At 39.7% G+C, this 24,681-nt stretch overlaps 1 protein-coding gene across 1 annotated transcript in view; it reads left to right on the forward strand.

The window, feature by feature from the left end:
- The window catches only part of EYS (eyes shut homolog), an 871,663-nt gene that overhangs the window by 382,582 nt on the left and 464,400 nt on the right, over positions 1-24,681 (forward strand). Inside the window, exons 23-26 of the mRNA XM_070932259.1 lie at positions 10,856-11,115; positions 17,382-17,478; positions 17,801-17,908; positions 20,180-20,325. Of these exons, the coding sequence (XP_070788360.1) occupies positions 10,856-11,115; positions 17,382-17,478; positions 17,801-17,908; positions 20,180-20,325 (611 nt within the window). The remainder of the gene's footprint in view (positions 1-10,855; positions 11,116-17,381; positions 17,479-17,800; positions 17,909-20,179; positions 20,326-24,681) is intronic.

Here is a 24,681-nt window from a genome sequence, read left to right on the forward strand (position 1 = left end):
AGTTCCTTCATTACCAATTTTTGTTATTTTGCATTTCCTGTTATAATCTTATTCAGGGAGAAAATCCCTACCAAAGTTGTAGATAGATACATCATTTAAATTATTATTAATAAGCACATTTATATAGCTGCTGAATTCACATATAAGTGACTGAAGATGGCTTACAACATTTAAAAATCCACTATATAATATCAATCCTTTAATAACTTCACCGCTCCTCCTATGGCAGCAATAACACAATCAAATCAGTCACTTGATCAGCTCCATGTCCATTTGTGGTTTCCAGCAGTGGTTTGTGGTTTCCAGCAGTGGTGAAATTCAAAATTTTTTACTACCAGTTCTGTGGGCGTGGCTTGGTGTGTGTGGTGTGGTGTGGTGTGGCTTGGTGGGCATGGCTTGGTGGCTGTGGCTGAGGAAGGATATTGCAAAATCTCTATTCCCACCCCACTCTGGGGCCAACCAGAGGTGGCATTTGCTGGTTCTCTGAACTACTCAAAATTTCTGCTACTGGTTCTCTAGAACCTGTCAGAACCTGCTGGATTTCTCCCCTGGTTTCCAGACTTTTTAGCACCTGATATATCTTTAACAATATGATATTTAACATTTAGAATAACAGTATAACAGAATTGGAAAGGACTTGGAGGTCTTCTAGTCCAACTAATTCTAATTTACTTAACAACTGTGCTACTAAACAGGGGGGAAGGGGGAGGGGGAGGGGGAGGAGGAGGAGGAAGAGGAAGAGGAAAAGGAAGAAAATGTAATGGCTATAGATATTTTCAATCAGAATAGAGCTGGAAGAGACTTTGGAGATCTTCTATTCCAACCCTCTGCTCAAGCAGGAGACCCTATACCATTTCAGACAGGTGGCTGTCCAGTTTTTTCTTAAAAACCTCCAGTGATGAAGCATCTACAATTTCTGAAGGCCAGATGTTCCACTGGTTAATTGTTCTCACTATTAGGAAGCTTCTCCTTAATTCCAGGTTGCTTCTCTCCTTGATTAATTTCCATCCATTGTTTCTTGTCTTGCCGCATGGTGCTTTGGAAAATAAGTTCAGCCCCTCTTCTTTGTGGCAGCCCTTCAAATATTGGAATACCACTATCATGTCATTCCTAGACCTTGTTTTCTCTAGACTAGCCATACCCAATTCCTGCAACCTTTCTTCATGAGTTTTTGTCTCCATGCTTTTAATCATTTTAGTTGGCCTTCTTTGCACTTTTTCCAAAGTCTCAACATCTTTTTGTAATGTGGTGACCAAAACTTGATGCAGTATTCTAGGTGTGGTTTTACTAAGGATTTATAAAGTGGTACTAATACTTCACATGACTTTAATTCTATGCCTCTGTTAATGCAACCAAAGATTGTATTTAGCAGTTTAACAATATCAATGATATAGCTTTAATAATCCATCTTTGAATATTAAGGGGTATGCTTTAGCCAGGGGCATTCCAAAATCAAAGCTTTGCTTTCTCCAAAATGGCAGCTCACAAGAATACTGGATTCATGGAGAGAAACCCCAATATAAAATGAGAAGTTACTGAGTGATAGGTATAAATTATATTTCAGGCAGGTGGATGACACCCTTGAGCTTCCTCATTACTTTATTTAGATATGAAACAGTGGATTGCTTGTCCCAACCTCCCTGTGCATTTTTAAAGCAAAAACTGCTGAACATGAAGTGTTAGAGTAGAACAGAGCAGAACAGAACAGAATAGAATTCTTTATTGGCCAAGTGTAATTGGACACACAAGGAATTTGTCTTTGGTGCATATGCTCTCTGTGTACATAAAAAGATAAGATACATTAGTCAAGAATCATAAGGTACAACACTTAATGATAGTCATAGGATACAAATAAGCAATCAAATCATACTAGGAAACAATCAATATCAATATTGATTGGTTGGTCCCTCCTGGTTGGTACTGGCTTCCCGGGAGGTGACACGAGGCTGGCTCCAGAAGATTGTTAACGCTTCTTTGAGTGAGGGGGTCCTGCCGGCCGCTTTGAAAGAAGCGGTTGTGAGGCCCCTCCTCAAGAAGCCCTCTCTGGATCCGGCTGTTTTGGCTAACTATCGTCCAGTCTCCAACCTTCGCTTTGTTGCGAAGGTTGTTGAGAGTGTGGTGGCGCAACAGCTTCCCCAGTACCTGGATGAAGCTGTCTATCTAGACCCGCTCCAGTCCGGCTTCCGGCCTGGGCACAGCACGGAAACGGCATTGGTCGCGTTGGTGGATGATCTCTGGAGGGCTCGGGATAGGGGTTGCTCCTCTATCCTGGTCCTGTTAGACCTCTCAGCGGCTTTTGATACCATCGACCATGGTATCATGTTGCACCGGTTGGCGGGGTTAGGGGTGGGGGGCACCGTTCTGCGGTGGTTCTCCTCCTACCTCTCTGACCGGTCGCAATCTGTGTTGACGTGGGGGCAGCGGTCGACCCCGAGGCACCTTGCTTGTGGGGTGCCACAAGGGTCGGTCCTCTCGCCCCTTCTGTTCAACATTTATGTAAAGCCGCTGGGTGAGATCATCCGTGGCTTTGGGGTGGAGTTCCATCAGTACGCTGATGACACCCAGCTGTACATCTCCACCCCAGGCCACCCCAACGATGCCCTTGAAGTGATGTCCCAGTGCCTGGAGGCCGTGCGGGCCTGGATGGGGAGAAACAGGCTCCGACTCAACCCCTCCAAGACCGAGTGGCTGTGGCTTCCAGCGTCCCGATATAGCCAGCTGACGCCATCACTGGCTATTGGGGGCAAATCACTCGCCCCCACGGAGAGGGCTCGCAACTTGGGCGTCCTCCTGGACGCACGGCTGTCTTTAGAAGATCATTTGACGGCCGTGGCCAGGGGGGCTTTTTATCAGGTTCGCCTGATACGCCAGCTGCGCCCCTTTCTAGATCGGGACTCTCTACGCACAGTCACTCAGGCACTAGTCATTTGCCGCCTGGACTACTGCAACGCTCTCTACATGGGGCTCCCCCTGGGGTGCACCCGGAGGCTCCAGCTGGTCCAGAACGCGGCCGCGCGGGGGATTATGGGGGCGACGAGGCGCTCCCATGTGACTCCTCTCCTGCGCGAGCTGCACTGGCTCCCAGTGGTCTTCCGGGTGCGCTTCAAGGTGTTGGTGACCACCTTTAAAGCGCTCCATGGCTTAGGGCCGGGGTATTTACGAGACCACCTTCTGCCACCAATAGCCTCCCACCGGCCAGTACGCTCGCACAGAGTGGGCCTCCTCAGGGTGCCGTCCGCCAGACAATGTCGGCTGGCGACCCCCAGGGGGAGAGCCTTCTCTGTGACGGCGCCCACCCTCTGGAACAACCTTCCCCCAGAGTTACGTATAATAACAGACCTCCGGATTTTTCGTCGGGCCCTGAAAACCTATTTATTTCAACAAGCTGGGCTGGCCTGAGTTAAATTTTAAATTGATTTTAAATTGGGTTATCTTAATTTCGGCCAAAATATTTAATTATTTTAATATTGTTCTTAAATTTTGTATGCTTTGTTTTTATCTTGGCTGTGCACCGCCCTGAGTCCTATTTGGAGAAGGGCGGTATAGAAATTTAATTAATAAATAAATAAATAAATAAAATAAATATAAATCGTAAGGATACAAGCAACAAAGTTACAGTTGTGCAGTCATAAGTGGGAGGAGATGGGTGATAGGAATGATGAGAAGACTAATAGTAATAATAATGCAGTGATGGTGTTCGGGGAAAAAATGTTCTTGTGTCTAGTTGTTGGAAAAGAGAACACTTTAATGCATTCTATGATTAGAGAGTTGAATCTAATGCAAATGGCATAAGAGATTGACCTAGAAACCCGGAACTGAGAAGCAGATCTTGGTCTGCTGTCTTGTATGCTTCCCCTTTGAACATTTCTTTCTGCAGGAAAGTCTGCAGTCATGGCAGACAATGTTTTGATTGATCCTTCCATAAAGCTTGGCAGAAACATCCAAATTGAAAAGCCCGTTTGCTTTTGTTTATCTCCCTTTAGACCATGGGATGTAATATTGCTGTTCCAAAAGGGCTTGATGTGGTTAATCTTGTTCGCTTCAGGAGGATTGTTTTGTACAGATCTAGCCATTTCTAAAGTAAAACATCTTCAACCACTACAAGTGGCTGATTTTGTTTGGCACATGCTTGCTGCTTTTGCTCTTCAATTTGGGATTTTTAAAAAGGCACAGGGAATTTCCAGGGTAATAAACACTTAGTAGTTCTTTGTCTGAGCAAATAGAAATCTGACATTATTGCAGACAGCAAGCCAATGACTCGTTAAACAGTTTCAGCTGGCTTGTGCAACAATAAATTGCAGCCATAACAATCTAAAGGTGAAAAGCTGAATTACAGAGCCAGCATTACTTAGGAGTGGAAAAACATACAAAAAAGAAGCATTACAGGAATTCAGAAAGGAAGGAAGGAAGGAAGGAAGGAAGGTAATGAATTCCAATTCTTCTTCATACCAGTTCCAAATAAAGCTAAATTATGAGTAAATATTATAAGGACCATTTAGTTGCTTCGATTCTCTGTCCAATCTTTATAGGATGCATTTGGAAAAGAGTTGAAATTGGAAGTCTATGTGATATTGCACTTGAAAAACAGTCAAGCTGCCTACACTAACTGTCGGTACCACCAATTGTAGGTATTAACCTTGTAAAGTCGATCAATGCAGCAAATACAACAGATCAGATTCCCTGCCATGTGTTAATCTGAGTTATTAATTTGATGTGTTCTGAATTCCTTTTAAGTTTTTTTTATGTGTTCTTTATTTAGTTGATGCATACACAATTTAAAAAAACAATAATTACACTTAAAAAAAATAGCAACATTAGAGAAGAGAGAGGCCCAAACAAATTAAAAATGCAAACTATGGGAGGAAAAAGGAAAGAAGGGAAACAATTCTACCTTATATTTTGCATGTATCAATAGTCACTGGGTTACTAATGAATACTGTATATGAGTATGATCATTCACCCTATTTTGTCCTTTTTTCATTTTGTCAAGTTCAATGTATAGTTGTTGAACTTTGCACTGTTCATTTCATTACAGGCTATATATCCACATCAATATATCATCATCTACATCAGGGTGTCAAACTTGCATCATCATTGCGGTGTCATGTGATGAATCATAACTTTTTTCCCCTTTGCTAAACGGGGCGTGGGTGTGACCAGTGTGTGACATAGCCATCCCGTGGGCCATGAGTTTGACAGCCCTGATCTACGTGAACAGCTTGGATATGCTAATTCTGTTTCTCCTACCTGATAAAATAAATTAATAATAATAATGAAGTGCTCTGGAATGTTAGAATTCAAACAGACAAGCATCTGCCATATAACATTGCAGAATTAATTATTGATAAGAAAGACAAAAAACTCTGGATAGTAGATGTGGCAGCACCTGGAAACATCAGAACAGAAGAGAAAGAACTCGAGAAAATAACAAAATATAAAGACCTACAAATAAAGTTACTGCGGCAAAAGAAAGCGAAGACAATAGCTGTAGTAAAAGGCACTTTCCTTGGGTACAATCCCAAAACATCTGGAGCACCACATGAACAATATCAGCATTGGCAAAATCACCCTCAGTCATTTGCAAAAGGCAACTTTACTTAGAATAGTTTGCATCCTGCAACAATATTTTAATATTATTAACAACATCTGCCTATTCCAGATACCTGGGAAGGAATTGATAGGTGGACAGTCTAAACATCTGGCTGGCTGTGCAATGAACCATAATGAAATGCAGACTCTCACAAAAATGATCTGTAAGATTCAAAACTGTGCTTCAATATGATAATGAATTTAATCAATCAATTTATCTAAATTTAAGTTACAGATTAATCAAAGCTGACACTTGTTTCAGAGCAGTATATCAAATCAGAGGACTTCAAACACTTCATAGTCTTTTAAGGCACTTTGCAGACTTGATGACTTCTGACAACATATAACTATTGCAGCTTCATTTTCAAATATCAAGAATGCTGAAAAGGAAACCTGAATGATGTAATTGTCTGTCTAACATGCTCTTTGGGAAGCTACCAGTAGCGCTGTTTTTGGCCTTAGCTCAGCATCTTTGTTTTGAATAATAAAGCCATAAACATTATTTTATGATCTGCCTGCCTCATATGAAGTCTCCCACATTTGAAGACTAGCCTCAGAGTCCCCTGGCCCCAGTCTAAAAACATCTAGCATTAGAAAGAAAGTATTTCTTTTTTTTTTCAATTTTTATTGATAAGTACAAACTAAACAGAACAATGAAATGAATGAAGAGGGAACTGTTTCAAAGCACTAAACCCAATCAACAGGCTGCAAAACACTTCATCCCCTTGCAGCGTGCTTTGCAGATGCCATAGTTTTTGGCTGCTTGTTTCCCAGTGTTGCAATCTCACTTTCATTTATGGAGGAAGCTCAAGGGGGAAGTTTGAGTGATTTGAGAACTTTCTTAAGATTGTCTATGGAGATTCTCAGTCATCCAGGTCATGGTTGTTCCAAATGTGATTTTTTTTCAAGAGGCAACTGGATTTCCTGGTTGGTTGGTTGGTTGGTTGGTTGGTTGGTTGGTTGGTTGGTTATTTATTTATTTATTTATTTATTTATTTATTTATTTATTTATTTATTTATTTATTTATTTATTTATTTATTTATTTATTTATTTATTTATTTATTTATTGGTTCGATTTATATGCCACCCTTCTCCGGAGACTCAAGGTGGCTTACAATGCATTAAGCAATAGCCTTCATACTTTTTGTATATACCTGCTTAGTAGGGCTTTCAGCCCCCACCCCCAAGCGGTGTTCTTTTTTATACAAAGTCAGCTTATTGCCCCCACAAACCGGGTCCTCATTTTACCTACCTCGAAAGGATGGAAGGCTGAGTCAACCTTGAGCCTGGTGAGATTTGAACTTGCAGTAATTGCAGGCAGCTGATGTTAGTTAACAGTACTTTAATCTGCTGCACCACCAAGGCTCTTCTTTGAAGACGTTTCACTTCTTATCCAAGAAGCTTCTTCAGCTTTCTTAAGATTGGTATTTATAGCTAACAAATGAGTTTCATCACATCATTAAACTCAATGCCTACCAGATTTATTTTGGCATGCCAAATCTAACATGGCTCTCTTTCTCAGCTCTTTGCTTCTTAAACAAGGTTAGCCACAATTGTAAACTCGGCTGTCTCTTGAGATAATAGAATTTGGTTTTATACTTCTCTGCAGGTCCTCTCAGCACCTTGAATAAGAGCTCAGGATTGATCAGTCCACTATATAGGGACTGGAATGAAATCTTACTTCTAATTCTGGGTGAAAATTTATTTTTAATTCTGCAGGAGTGAGACAGATGTAAGTGACTTTCTTGGTAAGGAGTGGAAGGTTAATTTGTCAACATGCACTGCCTAGCTTGGCAGCCCATGAAAACCAGTATGGGGATCTTTCTCAAAACAGGCCAAGCATACTAACCAAATGTTAATTTAAAAAAAAAAAAACTAGTTATGGCAATAAAACATGCTACCCCACAATCACAATACCTGGCATCCCAGGATAACAAAAGAAATAGTAAAAATGTTGGTGGGGCTGTTTTTGTTTTCATTCTGAATACGATAAACCCAAAAGTTATCTAGCAGAAATTTGGCCAGGTTAATTTTTCTAAAAAATCAGTCATCCCTGCTCTTTCCATGTTATCCTCACTCTACCCTGTTCTTAAACATTCAGATGTAGATTCTTCATTGTTTCTTTATTAAAATCAGATTAAAAAAAATAAACCTCAGAATCTCAACTACAGTAGTGGCTTATATCAGTTTGACCTTGAAACTCAAATCATTGTCTCAAATGCAATTATATTGTCTTTGAATCTGGAAGTTCAAACAGAATCAGGTTTGATCTGCATTGATTTAGTGCCCATGCTGATATTAGCTAGCTGTTATGAATAAAGGACAAAATTTAATTCCAATATCAGTGAGATTGGGAGAAAAAGATGGAAGTGGTTTTCTTCTGAACTAAATTAACTAATAAGAGAATATCTGTGGCTCAGGTTGAACTGTGGAGTCCTCAGTGTCCTCTGTGTTTGATTGTTTGCTTGCAGATGTTTCATTACCCAACGAGGTAACATCATCAGTGCATTGATGATCATTGATGATGCTTCCTAGTCAGCTAATGGGATGTCTTCAAGCAAGCAATCAAGCTCAGAGAGCACCAAGCGCTACACAGAAACTAAATTACGCTCAACATCTGAGTAGCAAAAAAAATGCAAATCCTAATTGTTATAGTTCAAATTTAAGGAACCAACATTTAAAAGAATCATATAACACCATGTGATTTCATTAGAAAAGAAATTCATCTATTTTCCATTATTTTATTCTGCACCCTTTCTCTTCTTTCTAATGAAAGAAGACTTCTTCCTTCTGAAACAGAACACAGAAAACTTTGAGGGGAATTTATTTTCTTTTCTAAGATTTGGGAGTGCTAAAACATGCCCTATATCAGCCTTGGAAGCCATATTAGGCCAGAAGCTTCAATGCTGCCACCTTCCCGTGTGTGGGAACCTAGGAGGGGGGATTAAGGAGAGGGGTTGTTTATTTATTTATTTATTTATTTATTTATTTATTTATTTATTTATTTATTTATTTTATCATATTTGCATACCACCCTACTCCCGGAGGACTCAGGGCAGTGAACAGCCAAGATAAAAATACAAATAACATACAAAAGTTAAAAACTATTAAAAATAGATTAAATAATTTGTTAGTAGACATAATAGCATTCTTCCTGTCAGTCAAGGTCAGGGTGATCCAGTATCTGGAGAAGGAGTGGTCAGGGGGCTGGATCGAGATGGAGCGGACGTTGATTGGAGCATGTGACCTACTGGGGAAAAAGGGGGTGGTTTTGGGAGCTTTGACTTACTGAAGGAAAACCCGGACTTTTCAGATTCTGGTTTTCGCAGATGTGCCAGTTAGCTTATTCTAGTAAAGAGAACTTTGGAAAATGTTTGCTTCCACGTCTTTACTTGGAGTTGGGGTTTTTCTGGAACACTGACACCCTAGTCTTTAGGTTCACTTTTCTCTCCCGTTTTTGCATTTGGAAGAGTTACAGGTTTCTAATTATATGGCAGAAGGAGGAAGAGTTGATTTGTTAAGTTTTTATTCAAAATAAGTTGGAAATGTCAATTGATATGGTGCCTTTTTCCAATGTATCATGGCTGTCAGAGGAACACTGTGAGACCAAAATAATAAAGGTTATCAGTGCACTGCATATTTGTGTCACATCATTAAAACTGGCCAAGCAATTTTAACCACATTTCCTTTTACAGACATTTTTACAGAAATGAATCTTAGCTATGTTCCACCATCCCGGATATACCAAGGAATATGTGCATAGGTTTATGGGAAAAGATGGTTGGGAATCAAAGGTTGGAAGCCATTTTCAGAACATTCCATTTAAAGATTAACAGTCCATGGATGACTCATTCTTGCAAAGAACTTAATTATAATTTAGAGGCTTTGTTCCATGTATAAATCCTACTCAGGTACAATTTGCCTTTGGAATAGACTTTGAAGTTCTGACCCAGAATCTAACAGCTAAGATTTTTTTTTTACAGTGACTTTAAGATTTTTAGTGGCTCCCATTTTGTTTTTAGAATCAGCTCAGAGTGCTGATCAAACTGTTAAAACCATTCTCATTAGGGCAGACACGGGATTGCACTTTTCCTCATGTATCTGGCCATCAGTAATTAGTACAGTATTGCCGGTAGTGCAATTCAACCAGTGTAACAACTGGTTAAGCACATGTCAAACACGTGCTCTGTGCATGCGCTAAATAAGCACTCCATGTTCACACAGTGCATTTCAAACAAGCTCTACAACTCACCTTCTAGTGCCCCAGTAAAACAGCTGAGGTGCGGCAATCTGGTGCGGCAATCTGCTCTGCCATGCCAATCTGCACTATAGGTCAGTATAGTGCAGGGGCAGACAGGTAGGCCCACCTGAACTTCGGAGCGAACCAGTTCGCTCTTAGTTGGACATCGGAGCTACCGGTATGCCCAAACTGGTCCGAACTAGTAGAATCCCATCTCTGAGTATTGCTGTTTTCAGGTACTGTTTGGAGACCAGTCATGGTATGTCACTTTGGTAAGGATCTTCCTTCATTTTTTGTATTCACATGACCTACCAGCATATTTCAACTCCCCTGTTAAGTATCTCTATTTACCCAAGTCTTTTATGGCAATGCATGTTAAAATCTATGGCATTGTTCAAGTCTGTATTTTTCAACCTTGGCAACTTTCAAATGTGAGGACTTATACTCCCAGAATTCCCCACCCAGCATGGATGGCTGGGGCATTCTGAATTTTGAAGTGTTCACACATCTGAAAGTTGTCAAAGTTGAGTAACACTGGTCTACATATTTGTTCGTAGGCAATGCTATTCCATTTGTCAAGGTGCAGCTTCATCTTATTGTTGATTTTATCCTGTTTTAAATTGCATTTATAAGGCACTTTGAGTTCTGTAATTCAGAAGGACAATCTGTACACAATTTAGTTGCATACTGTATGTAACATATTAGTATTCACAACATATAAAATTTGCAACCTTGATCATCAATTAATGATGAATTTGATAAAACAATTTGGTGTGCTATTTTTCACTACACTATTCTTGAATTTAAAAGCTCATTCCACCTTGCTTTTCTTTCTTAGGTGTAGATTCCTTTGTCCCATCCAACAGGATTTTATTTTTAGCTGTTGGTAGAAACTCTTTTAAGCAACTTAAAGTAAGTGCTCATAAAAACATAGTCAAAATAATGGAAATATCTAGGGAACCATTACCAATATGAGAGCTTTCACCTGGTTTCATTGTCTTCTGCTTTTTTTTGTTTTTTTTCAGATGTGTATGCACAGTAGGTTGGACAGGACAACAGTGCAATGAAGATATAAATGAATGTGAATCTGCACCCTGCTTGAATGGAGCAACCTGCTATGAATCCATTGTCCCTGGTCAATTCTTCTGTGCTTGCCCTCCATTTTATATTGGAAAAAAATGCCAGTATCACCATAATCCATGTGATGCTCCCTACAATCCATGTAGAAACAATGCTACTTGTTTGGCCCAGGTTGATGGGAAGCCGTTATGCATCTGTCAAAAAGGTGACTTATGAAAATGCTGCATGCTTGGTACATTTTACAATAGTTCACAGCAGGGTGAACTATAGTGAAACATTAAGTGTAAAATTTAAACCTACAAACCTGTGGATGGTTAAAGAGGAACATCCATTGCAACAACTGAACAATATAGCTAAGCTATGACCTATATTAGGTCATAGCTTAGAACTGGAAAAGGGAATGATTGAAGATGAAAGGGGGAAGCTGCAAACAGTCTACCTAGGGTTCTTTACAGGAACTGGGCAAATCATAGGCCAATCGAAAAGCTTTCCAACAATATGAATAATTTGACAATGGAACCAGCAACCAAGGGAGGTAATAGACTTCTATTCATTGAAAAGGTTCAAACAGGGACCTAGCATCAATCTATGTGGTTATTTTAATTTGGATTCCTACTTTTAAGTGGCTTGGCTTGATAGTCTCAATGGTCCCTTCTAACACTACAAGGAAAACTTAACAGAACTATTTTATCATCAACAACTGATCTGAGTGTCTTGTAGCTTTAATTAATCAATTGTTCTTGATAAATAAAGCAATTATTGAAATAATTCTGCAAGGGTCCATTTTACATTGCCTTCAAAACCCTCAGGCATAAGATAATCAGCCAAAGCAACTATTCATTTTTCTAAAAATTACATTACATGAAGGCCATCAGCAGGTTCTCTTTCTTGCCTAACACTCGCAACTCTGGGGAAAAGACTTCTATTTTTCAAAAGAAAGGAGCAGAAAAACATTTGCAATGCTCAAACGGGAATGCTTCATTTCTTTATTTTACTACCATGAGTAAAGTTTTGGGGATTTAAGCAATGCAGAACACAGTTTCTGGAATTATTTCCAACCCCTTCATGAAAGCTCTGTTCCTGATCACATGACCAGGAGAATGAAGAATAAAGCAGCCACAATATCCAAAATCTTTGCACAATTGCCTTTCCCATAGGTGTGCATTGGGGAATTTTATTTTCTTCAACTGCATCTAGCCAGTGGTGGGATTCAAATAATTTAACAATCGGTTAACCCAGGATCGGGCTGGCTGTCATGGGAGGCATGGCCCATTCCCATCCTCCAGTTCTGCTGCACATGCGGGACGAGCCGCCTGCGATAGCCAACCTGACTATGGGTGAACTGGTTGTTAAATTACACCCCCCTCTGCTATCAAAATGGATCAAAATTCTCCCGGTTCGGAACAGATCATCCGATCCGGTAGCGATGGCGGTGGGTGGTTCGGAGAACCAGCAGCAAAAATCCCTGTGCCTCCCCCCCCCACCATGCCCAGCTGAGCCACACGATCATCAGAGGCTTTTTTTTTTTTTAACTTTTAAAAGCATTTTTTCTACAACCTCTTCTGACGAAAAAATGCTTTTAAAAGTTTTTTAAAAAAGCCTCTGATGATCGTGCGGCTCAGCTGGGATCGTCAGAGGCTTTTCAAAGCATTTTTTTCTGCAACCTCTTGGCCGAAGAGGCGGTAAAAAAAATGCTTTGAAAAGTCTCTGACGATCCCAGCTGAGTTGCTTGATCGGCAGAGGCATTTTTTAAAAAGCCTCTCTGACGATCCCAGCTGAGTTGCCTGATCAGCAGAGGCTTTTCAAAGCATTAGAAAAAATGCTTTGAAAAGTTAAAAAAAAAAAGTTGGCCACGCCCACCCAGCCACATTACCCCACCACCAAGCCACGCCCACACAACTGGTAGTAACAAATTTTACATTTTACCCCTGATCCTGGGCACTGTGCTGCACTGCAATGGAAAAATGGGCAATGGAGCATCTGGCACAAGGGAAGGAGGAGGAGCAAGAAGAAGAAAGAGGGAAAGGGGCCCTCTCATTCCCTCGCACCAGCCGCTCTGTTGCCCGTTTCTCCATTGCAGTGCATCACCTAGGATCCACTTTGATAGCGGGAGTTGGTAATTTAATAACCAGTTTGCCTGAAGCAGTGCAAACCGGCTGAATCCCACCACTAGATCTAGCCTGTTTTCAAAGCCAATCTTTTACCAGATTCTCCTGTAATAACCAAATCTTGATACCATTTTGTTCTTATAGCTTTATCCTGAAGATAGTGGTCTGAAGCTCCCTTACATAATTCCTTTCCAATATTCCATTGGATTGGAAAGACTAAAAAGGCCTTCAGCTGAGAAATCTGTTGGGATTTCTAAATCACGATCTGAACTGCATTTTAATTCATCACTCACTGCTGATTAAGTAAAGCCAGAAACGTATGCGGTTGGTGACTCTGCAGCTACAGGCAGTAGTACATGTTTATAATTAAAGGCTGGACAGTCAGATAATTGAAAATGCAACCCAAATAAGAAATACCCCTAAGTAATAAGAAACTGAAATTTAGTTTCTTCTAAATGTTTTGCTTGGAAAATATAGCAATGTGAAAAAACCCACTTTATTTTAAAAATTAAAAAAATAAAAATCTGTTCTCCAGGGCTGTATCAGATCATTTCCATGCACTGTTGATTTATAATTTGTATCTTCTGCTAGACTGATTTGCATGACCAGCAGCAGTTAGTAGTTGCATTTAAATGCGCCTATTACTTTAGTAGACATGGTAGTAAATGTCATTACCATAACAATACATTAGCACTAAATGTATATTTTCAAATGCCTAATTAATAAACCAATTTACAAAACAGTTGGCTGAAAAATAAAAACATTGCTGTTTTATATATTAAATTAGTAAACTATATTCACAGCCTATGACATGAATTAGAATTTACATTATGATGTTTTCTGAAGACCATTCTGGGCAAATATTTTAGATGCTGCAAATTGATTGCGGTTGGTTATGTTAATTTGTCATCATGTTGCTAACTGTTAAAAACGTGTTGAACAACTTTAAGTTTCAGAAATTAAAGAAAAACAGTTCTCATTTCGTTGTGCTAGATCACATTAAATTGGCTGGAAATATGGACTTGGCAGTACTTTTAGTAATTTCCCAGACTGTCAAGGGTATTTCTTTATTAAAGACTCTAGTTCTGTTCTCAGGACAGAATAGATTATAATAATTATAATTCAAACAAAGTGTAATATATATCAATAAGATCATATGCCTAACACAACCATCATTCTAAATCAAACCAAGATAAAATGGTTATAAAATCAATAAATAAAAATAAACCACTTAAACAACTCTAAAATTACAAGGGGAGGAGAAACAAAAACCCTTGAAGAGCTGTTGGGATATCAATAAAGAAATACTTTATTTTAATTTAACTTTAATTAAATTTAATTTCTTGTGTAAGGGATGTCCTTAGAACAGGTCCCCCTAGTTTACCAGCAGTCACCATCAAAAAGCTTTGTTATATACTAGTATCCCTATCTTTATATTGTAAAACAGAGGTATTCAGAACACAATAAAACAATAAGTAGTGTAAATCCAAGTTTAAAAAATTTGCATTAGACTTGGAAATTGGGTTAGAAACTACATCATTCTGTAGAGCTGACATCAGCATCAAATATTCATCCCATGAATATAAGGCATTGACATAACAAGTATTTTTGTTTAAAGGGAAATGTAGAGGGATGAAAAATGAATAACATATAAACCTAACCTATTTTCTAAAAATGTGGAGAATGAAATCTATTCAACTATATACTGTATATATTGCTTTTCTCTCTCTCTGTCCGTCTCTCCTTTGTGTTTGTACCGAGATTGCACACTTTCATGATAAAAATGACATTACTTTTTTTTTTCTTCCTGAAATAGATTTCACTCCTTTCATAACATTCACTTTAGATGAAAAAGACCTCAAGGAATGTCATTTCATGCTGAAGTCCTAACTTAAGAGCGAAGATTATCTTCCTATGTTTGGTTCTCAGTAGCAATAAAACACACTACCATAAACTTTGAAGGCTCTTTTGTCAATATATTTTACAAATCATAATGGCTGCATTCAGAAACACACTAAACCAAAACAAAGTCAATCTTATCATGACTTAGCATGGTGTCCGAGTTCCAATTTTCTAGCAAATTAAATCTTAAATTCAATTTTCTCTGTCAAATTATGTAACCTTCTCCAAAACCAAAGCAGACTAAATACCTCCTATCATTACATAATTAATATAACAACAAATGAAATCATCAATATCAATCTCTCTCCTTCACAGAATAATGACTAGAAATATTATATTGATGAATGATCTAGTTAAGTGATGGCACTCACTATAGTAAGCACTCTTGAAAAAAATCGTCAGATTTTACATTGCTTTCAACATTTGCAATGACATTCAATTTTGACTCTTTATTACAAGTAATCTATATCAGAGTTGCTCAGAAGCTGAAAACAGTACATTTGGGGTTTCTGTATAGGTGCATCATACATTGTTCCATTAATACCTGATCACCATATACACCATATACAGTACACCATATACAGAAGAGTGTAGCTATTTGACCAGTGATTTAAAAAAAAAATAGAAAAGAAAAAAGAAAAGCCCAGTTTTGCACTAGCCACCAACTGATAAAAAAAATATTACCATCCTGATAAGCACATTTTCTTAGACTTTTTTTCCAATATACATTTTCTCCAAGATATTTTTTACATTGCTTTCACTAATGTAAAAAAATTCACTCTCCTTTGCCGACACAATTCATTTTTGTAGAAAGAATTGCAATGACAATTCTAAAAAGGGTGCATCTCTGAATTGGTTCAGTGAGAAGGAATAAAGTAAATAATGACTTAAATCTATACTAAATCAATTTTTCCCATTCCTAGTCTCATCAATATAAAAAACATAAATAAGGGAAGAAAAAAATCTCCTTTGCAAGTGACAATATTTTTTTTTTACTCTAAGATATCTAGAATGTATAAGAAGTACAATGGCTCAGTGGCTTAATGACACTGAAGATGGTTTCTGCTCTGGCAGTTTGAATCTAGCACTACATGGCAGGGTGTGCTCCTGCCACTCACCTTAGCTTTTGTCCACCTAACAGTTTGAAAGCATGTTCTATGCAAGTAGATAGATGGTGGAAAAATGAGTTGGTGCTCTGTGCAGGGAGTCAGATTCCTGCTGGCTCTAAACCTTCTCAGCTGCGATGCCCATTTGTGAGGCGGCTCTGGGAATGGAGGGAGCCTTGGGTGATGCTGCAGGAAGAGCGCTCTCATCTTTCTCTCTAGTGTGAAGTCAGCTTGTCCTTCTGTGGTGCACCTTGGGAAGCGTGCAAGCATGTCCTACAACAGGGCTGGTATCTTGCCAAGCCAAACTACTACTCTGCAGTTGCATTGTGGTCTCCTGGCTACTGCAACAATGCCATACACTATTAATGATAATAATCTAGAACCGTGATGGCGAACCTATGGCATGCGTGCCACAGGTGGCACGTGGAGCCATATCTTTGGGCATGTGAGCCATTGCCCTAGCTCAGCTCCAGCGTGCATGTGCGGGCCATCCAGCTGATTTTTGGCTGGCCCCGCCCATGCCACCCCTCACCTCCCAGGTGTCTCCACGTGGCCCTTTCTGGATGCCAGGTAACTACAGGGCTCATGCGGAGGCTCTGGGAGGGCGTTTTCGGCCTCTGGAGGGCTTCCGGGGGGGGAGGCTGTTTTTGCCCACCCCAGGCTCCAAGAAAGACTCTGGAGCTTGGGAAACAGGCCGTTTCCGGCCTCCAGAGGGTTCAGGTAGGCCTGCTAGGCCCAAAACAGGGCACAGGGGTGTGTGTCATGCGTGGGGGAGCACAGGTGGGTGGTCATGCATTGGAGGGCATTGGATTATGAGTGTGGGCACATGGGCGACCCCTCCGTGCTCTGCCCACTTTTGGCACGCAACAGCAAAAAGGTTAGCCATCACTGATCTAGAACATAGATAATAGATAATAATCTGGCTATGTTGGCTGGGGAATTCTGAGAGTTGAAGTCCGCACATCTTCAAACTGCCCAGATTGATAAAACACTGAGATGTATGATAGCTTAAGCTCCATGATAGGATAGATTTGCATAGTTTTTGAAGACAGCATACTACTATTTTAATATAACATTTCCAAGTTTTTCAAAAAGGCAAGAGTAGCCTGGCCGATTTTGCTAGATGCTCATTTCCTGCATTCCTCTTTATTTTGTCCCTGCATTAAAATATTATTCGACATGTGATCATCTCTATGGAGAAGTATTGCTTGTTAGATTGAACAGGTGAAAATACTCCAAGTGTTTTAAAGTTCAATTTTGAAGGCATTCACCTGGGTCTTTGTTATTTCTGCTCCTGACATTCAAAACTAAGTCAAAAAGATCATAGATCCATTACTGCTTCATCTGTCTTTCAGGATTTGAAGGTACTTACTGTGAAATTGACAATAATGAATGCATCTCCAACCCATGTAAGAATCAAGGTCACTGTGTGGATGGGGTAAACAGTTATAGGTAAGGAAGAATCAGTGTCAGATTTGGCTTGGGGACTGTTTTAGAAGAAGATAATGTGGCACAGATTTAGATCATTTGTGGGAGAAGCCATTGCTTAAAATTTCTTCAGTTTCTGGGCTATAATTAAAATCTGTGCAATCAGCTAATCAAATATTCTGCCAAAAAAAGTTGTTTAAATTGTCCAGAATGTTTGTTTTAAGTGATACAGTATACAGAAAATATGAACAAAATCTTGTGCATTTTCCTTTTTTTTTTTTTTTTTTTTGTTACTTCTTCTGCTAAAGATTCTTTGCAGTTTACTAAATGCCATCCTTCTATCCAGGTGCTTTTGCAGAGATGGCTTTTTTGGGATACTGTGTGAAGGGGAGATTAATGAGTGCCTATCAAGTCCCTGTGCAAACGGCGGAACATGCATAGATCTCACAAACAGGTTTGTGGCTGGAATTAAGTTTTGGCCTTTCACTTTGCTGATACAGCATGTCAAGTAATATTAGAGAAAGTAGGTAGCCTATACTTTGAACAGCATAGAGCAAGCAATTATGGCTCATTTCTTAGGGTTTGTAGTGAACCAATAACAGAATAGTCATTATACAGTTAGAGTCATGATGGCACGAGTGCCAGAGGTGACATGCAGAGCCCTCTCTGTGGGCACGTGTGCTGTCGCCAGCTGCTCTTCTGGTTTCTGGCATGTGCATGCGTGCACAGGCTAGCTGTTTTTTGGGTTTCCCGCGTTTCGGTGTGCATTCCGGTTTGGGCACTCGGTGCCGGAAAGGTTCGCCATCACTGAATTAGAGTAATATAATCATAGATTTATTATAGAATAATTTCATTAACATTCATAACCTATGAAAATTAAAGTGGGCATTGTTAAGATGCAGTATAGCTGTGAGGCTAAAAACAGAGCAAAGTCATTGCTTTCATGATATCTTTTATGTACTGACCAGTGGGTTTCATCAGCTCATTAATATTTCTGCTTATCAGAACTATTTAATGTTGCAGAATGACTGCTTTGACTCTTATTCGCAATTCTTAATTTCTATCACATCACCAGCTGCAAGTTTTAACTAGTGACATGATATACTGTAGTTCTGTGCTGATCATCCAACAGAATTAGGAATTTGGATCGTTAATACAATATACACTGAATTATCTCTTCTTTTTAATTCTGTATGATTGGGACTAGATGAAGTCACTTAAAAATGAGTGGATGGGGGCCAAACCAAGACTTATAGATATCAGAGGAAGGGAGAAGGAGGAATATAGTGGTATGGCTGCTTCTAAGTTGTAGATTTGGAAGATTCCAACTATCCTTTCCAGAAGACCTTGTGTGTACTCTATATATCTAAGCTCTGCCTCCCCCCTTGTAGTGGCTTCCTGGCACTATCTTTCTTCCTGGGGAGCGTCTTGTGGCATGTGAGACGTGTAGGGCACTCATCAAGTATATTGTTTTGCTGACAAATTAAGAAAAAGATGAACACAGTAAATGGACTAAAGTCTACTTATTTTACCCCTTCCTGGTGTTCAGGTGTATGATTTGGGCAGTCAGTTCCTTGTTGCTCTTCCTTTCGGGATTTCTTAGATTTCTTCCAACTTCTAGATTTTCCTTTTCTCAGAAGCTCAGAGGAGATAAGACAGAACAGAGTACATTTTTTGCCTGGCTGGGAAGTGAACTGGCTTTATGAATGTTGGATGGTATCACAACTGGCAGCAAAACTGTAAATGCTACTTGTATTGGGCCATCTCTTGATCTGCCCTGCCTATCCCTGTGACATTTTTTAACACTGTGCCAGCCTGGTTCTGCTATCTCTAATTAACTAGCATAGATTACTGCCAAATCTGACATACCTGCATTCTATCAAGGTTGAGGTTGTCCTTTCTCAGAAAAGGCCAAGTTTGGTATACAGTCATATCATCTCTTCTATCACCTCACAAAACCCAGTAATCAAAGGCAGAAACTCACCTATCCTCAAAGCCAATCAGCAGTCCAGTGGTGAAATTCAGCCAGATCTATCCGGATTGCATGATCCGGTAGCACTGGTGGCAGGAGGCTCCGCCCACCTGCCCGGACGTCATCACGTCCCGTTTTTTACCCTCTGCGCATGCACAGAAGACTCTGTGCAAGACTCATGCACACGAGTGTAGTGAGCCGGTAGGGAAAGGTAAGTGAATTTCACCCCTGCAGCAGTCATTCTTCCAAATCCTTCTCAGGAAAGGCCAAATCTACCAATGGGCCATTTCCTAGCCTGATATCCTACTTTCTGCATGGACTTAGCATAACTTTGGCGGTTTGCCAGACATTTGGCAGGCCTTTTCCTCAATTTGGCTATCTGTCCTTTCAAATAGATTGCAGGAAGAATATTTCAGTATTTTCCCCAAAGTATATATCAAACATTTAACTATACAGTATGCATGTAGTATACTTTAACTTACCCAAATAAAGCCACCCTTGCTCATACAGATAGATATTGGAATACTTAATTGTGAAATAATTTGCAGAAGAGCAAAATCAAAATAGTATCATATTCTGAGCTGTGGGTCAGATCAATTTATCAGTCAGATAAATCATATCAGTTTGCTGAAATATCTAGGAATTCCTGAGAGAGCCACTGCATTCCTGCATCCGAAGTTGAACATATGGCAAATATTGTGAATTTGCTGATTTTGCCATCCTCTGAAATCTTCTTTTTCTCTAACATGACAGGTTCCTTTGCAACTGCCCCATTGGCTTCTATGGGGCATTCTGTGAAGTGGATATAAATGAGTGTGAAACGGTTCCTTGTTTGCATGGAGGAAGTTGCTTCAACAAGCCTGGAGGCTACCAGTGTATTTGTGATTCTGGTTTCACAGGTTAGCACATTTCTAAAATGTACTTTGTGGACGTAAACCAAATCCCATTATAATAACACAAGTGTTTGATCATAAACAGTCATTGTTTCATCCTGGGTAAGCAAAAGAGGTCACTTACCTTTTGAAAGATAGATCAATAATTACCATGGTGATTCCTAAATCTGCATCTTTGTTAAGCACCTCTGGACCTTACAGTACTTACTGCATTTTTGATTTATTGGTTCTTTACCAATCCAGGTACTTAGTTGAATTATATTAAAAGAGAGGTTATGTAGACCAGAGCAAAAATCAATATTTTGTGAATTCAGCCAAGAAAAATAATTATTCGTGCAACTGTGATGTTTTGCAAAACCTACGTATCACAACCCCTTTTTCGGTTGTGCCATTTTATATCACAGTAGGAATGCTTAATGAATCAACATAAATCCTGACATATGTAAAAGAAAAAAAACAAACAAATCAGACTTTGGCACAATAAAACTGATTTACATTCACATTTCCCATTATTGAACATTTGACTTTCCTAAAATGTAATGTTGAAAACTTTCCTCACGTAGGGATTTGTAAACTTATATATAGAAATATTTATGCATTATTTACTGAGAGAAGCTGTACTAAAATCTTGGAATCTTTTTACTACTACATAAATATTCATCATATGTTATTCATATATTATGGATTATGTGTATTCAAAAACTCTAGCACTGCATGCAACAACAATGCAAGAAGCACACGGCAACTGGTCTCTCATTCTGGGGCAGCAAGGGGCAGTATGTCCAGTTGCAACTCTGCTCTATGAACTGCACTGGCTTCCGGTGTGCTCCTGGGTGCAATTCAAGATGCTTTTTGTCACTTGTGAAGGCTTGGAGTTGGGTTATAAGAGCCATGGTGGTGCAATGGTTAGAATGCAGTACTGCAGGCTACTTCTGCTGACTGCCAGCTGCTTGCAATTTGGTAGTTCAAATCTCACCAGGCTCAAGATTGACTCAGTCTTCCAAAATCAATAAAATGAGGACCCAGATTGTTGGGGACAATATGCTGACTCTGTAAACTGCTTAGAGAGGGCTGTAAAGCACTGTGAAGCAGTATATAAGTCCAAATGCTATTGCTATTGCTATTGCTATTGCTATTGCTATTATTTGTGGAACTGCCTCTTCTCAATTGTTTCTACCTGTCCTGTTAAGTTTGACAGGAGAGGCCTGTTGCAATGTCCAAGTGGTTAAAGAATGTTATCTTGTGGTAACCAGAATTTTTTGTTGCGCTGCCTGTTTTGTGGAACTCCATACTACTACCAGAATGGGAAAACTTGCCACAGCCAACTCACCACTGCCAACACACCGTGGGAAAACTCGCCACAGCGGACTTGCCATGGGACAATTTAACAATTCAATTTAATTATTTAACTTTAAAAATATTTTGATTTTTTGTCATTTACATTTTCTTTTGGCCCTCCTTTTGCATCCTTTCTTTAATGATTCTATTCCATCATTTCTTTTATTTTAATGTAGACAAGAATATACATACATATCAGAGGTGGGTTTCAGCAGGTTCTGACCAGTTCTCGAGAACCGGTAGCGGAAATTTTGAGTAGTTTGGAGAACCAGTAGTAAAAATTCTGACTGGCCCCGCCCCCATCTATTCTCTGCTTCTGAAGCCCTAGCTAATCAGGAGGAAATGGGGATTTTGCAGTAACCTTCCCCTGGATTGGGGTGGGAATGGAGATTTTACAGTATCCTTCCTCTGCCACGCCCACCAAGCCATGCCCACCAAGCCATGCCATGCCCACCAAGCTACACCCACAGAACCGGTAGTAAAAATTTTTGAAACCCACCACTGATACATATACACACATGCATACATACATACATACTCTACACACATTCATATTTATGATTCAGCACTTTGCAATGCTTCCCTTCATTCATTTCCTCACCTTATCTAAGAAAAAAAAAATGCTGGGCAAAGTTCTGCTTTATTTTGGCTTCTTTATGGGAAAATAGGCCTTCTTATAGATCTCATACAAAGTCAATATTTCCCTGTGTGTGCAACAACAACAACAAAAAATAGAAGAACCAGGCAGCCCTTTGGCAAGTGCAGCAAAACAGCCAGGGAAGGTCAGATCTCACTAGATAGGGCAGCCCTGGAGCCCAGCTGATTGACAATTATGAAGGCTTCCTCTCCATGGGGAAGGTCTAGAATGGAAGGTCTTCTGTTACAATACTATGGAATCACTGATAATGTTGATGAAATGGAGGCTCCATTCTGAGCAGCCATGGTTGGCATATGGAAGTGTGGCATCCTTGTGGCACGTTGGCCGTTTTATCCACACTCCTCCTTTTGTCCTTATTCCTTTCTTATTTTTATTTTTTAATCTAATTCCATCTTAGATACAGAACAGGAGGGTGACAGATTGTTCCATGTTATACAACACTGATGACTAAAATGAACAGCTGATGTGACAACTAGCAATCCTGATTTTGCCTCCTGAATGTAGCAGTTTATTTGACACAATTATTGGGCTGTTGAACACATCTGAGCAGCTGCATTTAGCTCATTGGGCCTATTTAGGCAAGTCTATTTGCATAAGTATTAAAAATTAATCTTAGGGTTGTAGCATCATTTTAGTGAGCTTCTATCGTATTCATGTTTTGGTCTGTTAACCACTCCTTTTTGATAAGATTCCTTGCTAAAAGCCATTGATGTTGTTATTGAATTTTAGTTTATACTGCTTGGGACAAATTATGATAAGCAAAATGTTCTTATTTGCCAATCCAGAGAGTGTGATGAAGGGAAGCTATTTCAAGGACCATATAAGCTACCAGACTGTGAACAAAGGGGGGGATCACAATTCCCATCAATTAATAAGTTGATGCTCAGTGTTGGATTTATTGACAGCTTGAAAATTTGAGAAGCATGTATTTTTTTAGAAATGTACTGTGATGATGCATGACTACTTTCTATGTTGTATTGGTTTTATGTCACCTAATTCATAAGAAACGAAAACATATTGTTTGCAAGGGTGCCAACCTTCTCTGCTTAGGATAATGAAAAAGACAATTTAAAAAGTCAATATGTCAGCAGTTTAAAGGGGCTGGATTTATGAGGATATAACCAAGCAGTGTATTTAGCTGATTAAAAAGGAAATATATGCTCAGCTAGTTATTTCTTTCATATATACATGCATGTATACATCTATACATATTTTGCCTAAGGGGCCTTACCCAACATAGACAAAAAAGGGTGCCTGAGGTTGGTCTTAAAATCCAAGTAGTGTTGTGGCTCCATTGCCTGAGCCTGGGCTATTGACAGATGCAGACTCTGAGAGTGAGGGAGAGGAGTTGGCAAGGCCTCCCTCTCCAGGACCGTCCTCTCTGGCAATGCCTCTGGAGGACACCGAAGGCCAAAAGATAGGCTCAGAGCCAAGCACATCCCCGCAGCCACAGGTGGACAGCGACGAAGAAGATAAGTGCTGGCTGGACCCTCGGCAGAGGCGCAGGGAGAAGCGTGCGCAGCAGAGGGGAAGGCGTGCTAGAGATTAGCTGAGTCACTGGACCACACCCCACAGGGTATAAATGTGGGTGTGGTGGCCAGTTCAGTTTGTGACGAGCAAAAACTGGAAATAATCCATGATCTCTGCGTTACTGGACTTTGCCTGCTTTATCGGACTGCATTTGGATTAATCCTTGTATTGTTGAAACTCTGCCTGTTTTATTGGAATGCTTGCAGTCTAATCTTTGTTTTGTGTGAGTAAGGCCTGAATTGGCAGCTAGCCACTGGGTTGCTGCCAGCTTTATCTTCAAAGAGTTTTATTGTGTGGCTTGTGGGGGTGCGTGTGTGGTAGGGGGACTGAACAAGTAGAATCATTTGTACCAATAAAGGAGAATATTTGTAGTTCAGGGTTGAAATGAGGGATCCTTCTGAAATGAACTCAGAGAGCACCAAGGATCCCTCAGAATCATGTGTATGCAAACACTATTTTAAATCATCTACCACTTTCTATCATTCAGCTTTTAAAGGTTTTAAATATTAAAACCAGCTCTGCCAAGTACATAAATTCCTCTTCGTTGTCATTATTTTTTTTCTTAGTTCCTTCAGTTCCATGAAAAATAATTTATTTAAAAAATAGAAATTATTTCAAAGGAAGTTTAGGGTTTTGCACCTTTGGCCCTGTGCCAATTCTGTTGGTAATAGACACACCAACAGAAAGGCTTCTCCTTGAAGGCCTTAATGGCTAGAGAGGCTCAAAATGAGAAAAAGCTCTCCAATTGCTGTGCCTTTTGATATTTCTGGCTTTAAAAGTTGATATTACACTTTTTATGTTTGGTAAATTGGCAAGCAGTGTAAATGTGTCACGAG

This window comes from Pituophis catenifer, unplaced genomic scaffold, assembly GCF_029215685.1.
Source record: "Pituophis catenifer annectens isolate HBS135680 unplaced genomic scaffold, rPitCat1.0.hap2 SCAF_1, whole genome shotgun sequence".
Classification (NCBI taxonomy): Eukaryota; Metazoa; Chordata; class Lepidosauria; order Squamata; family Colubridae; genus Pituophis; species Pituophis catenifer.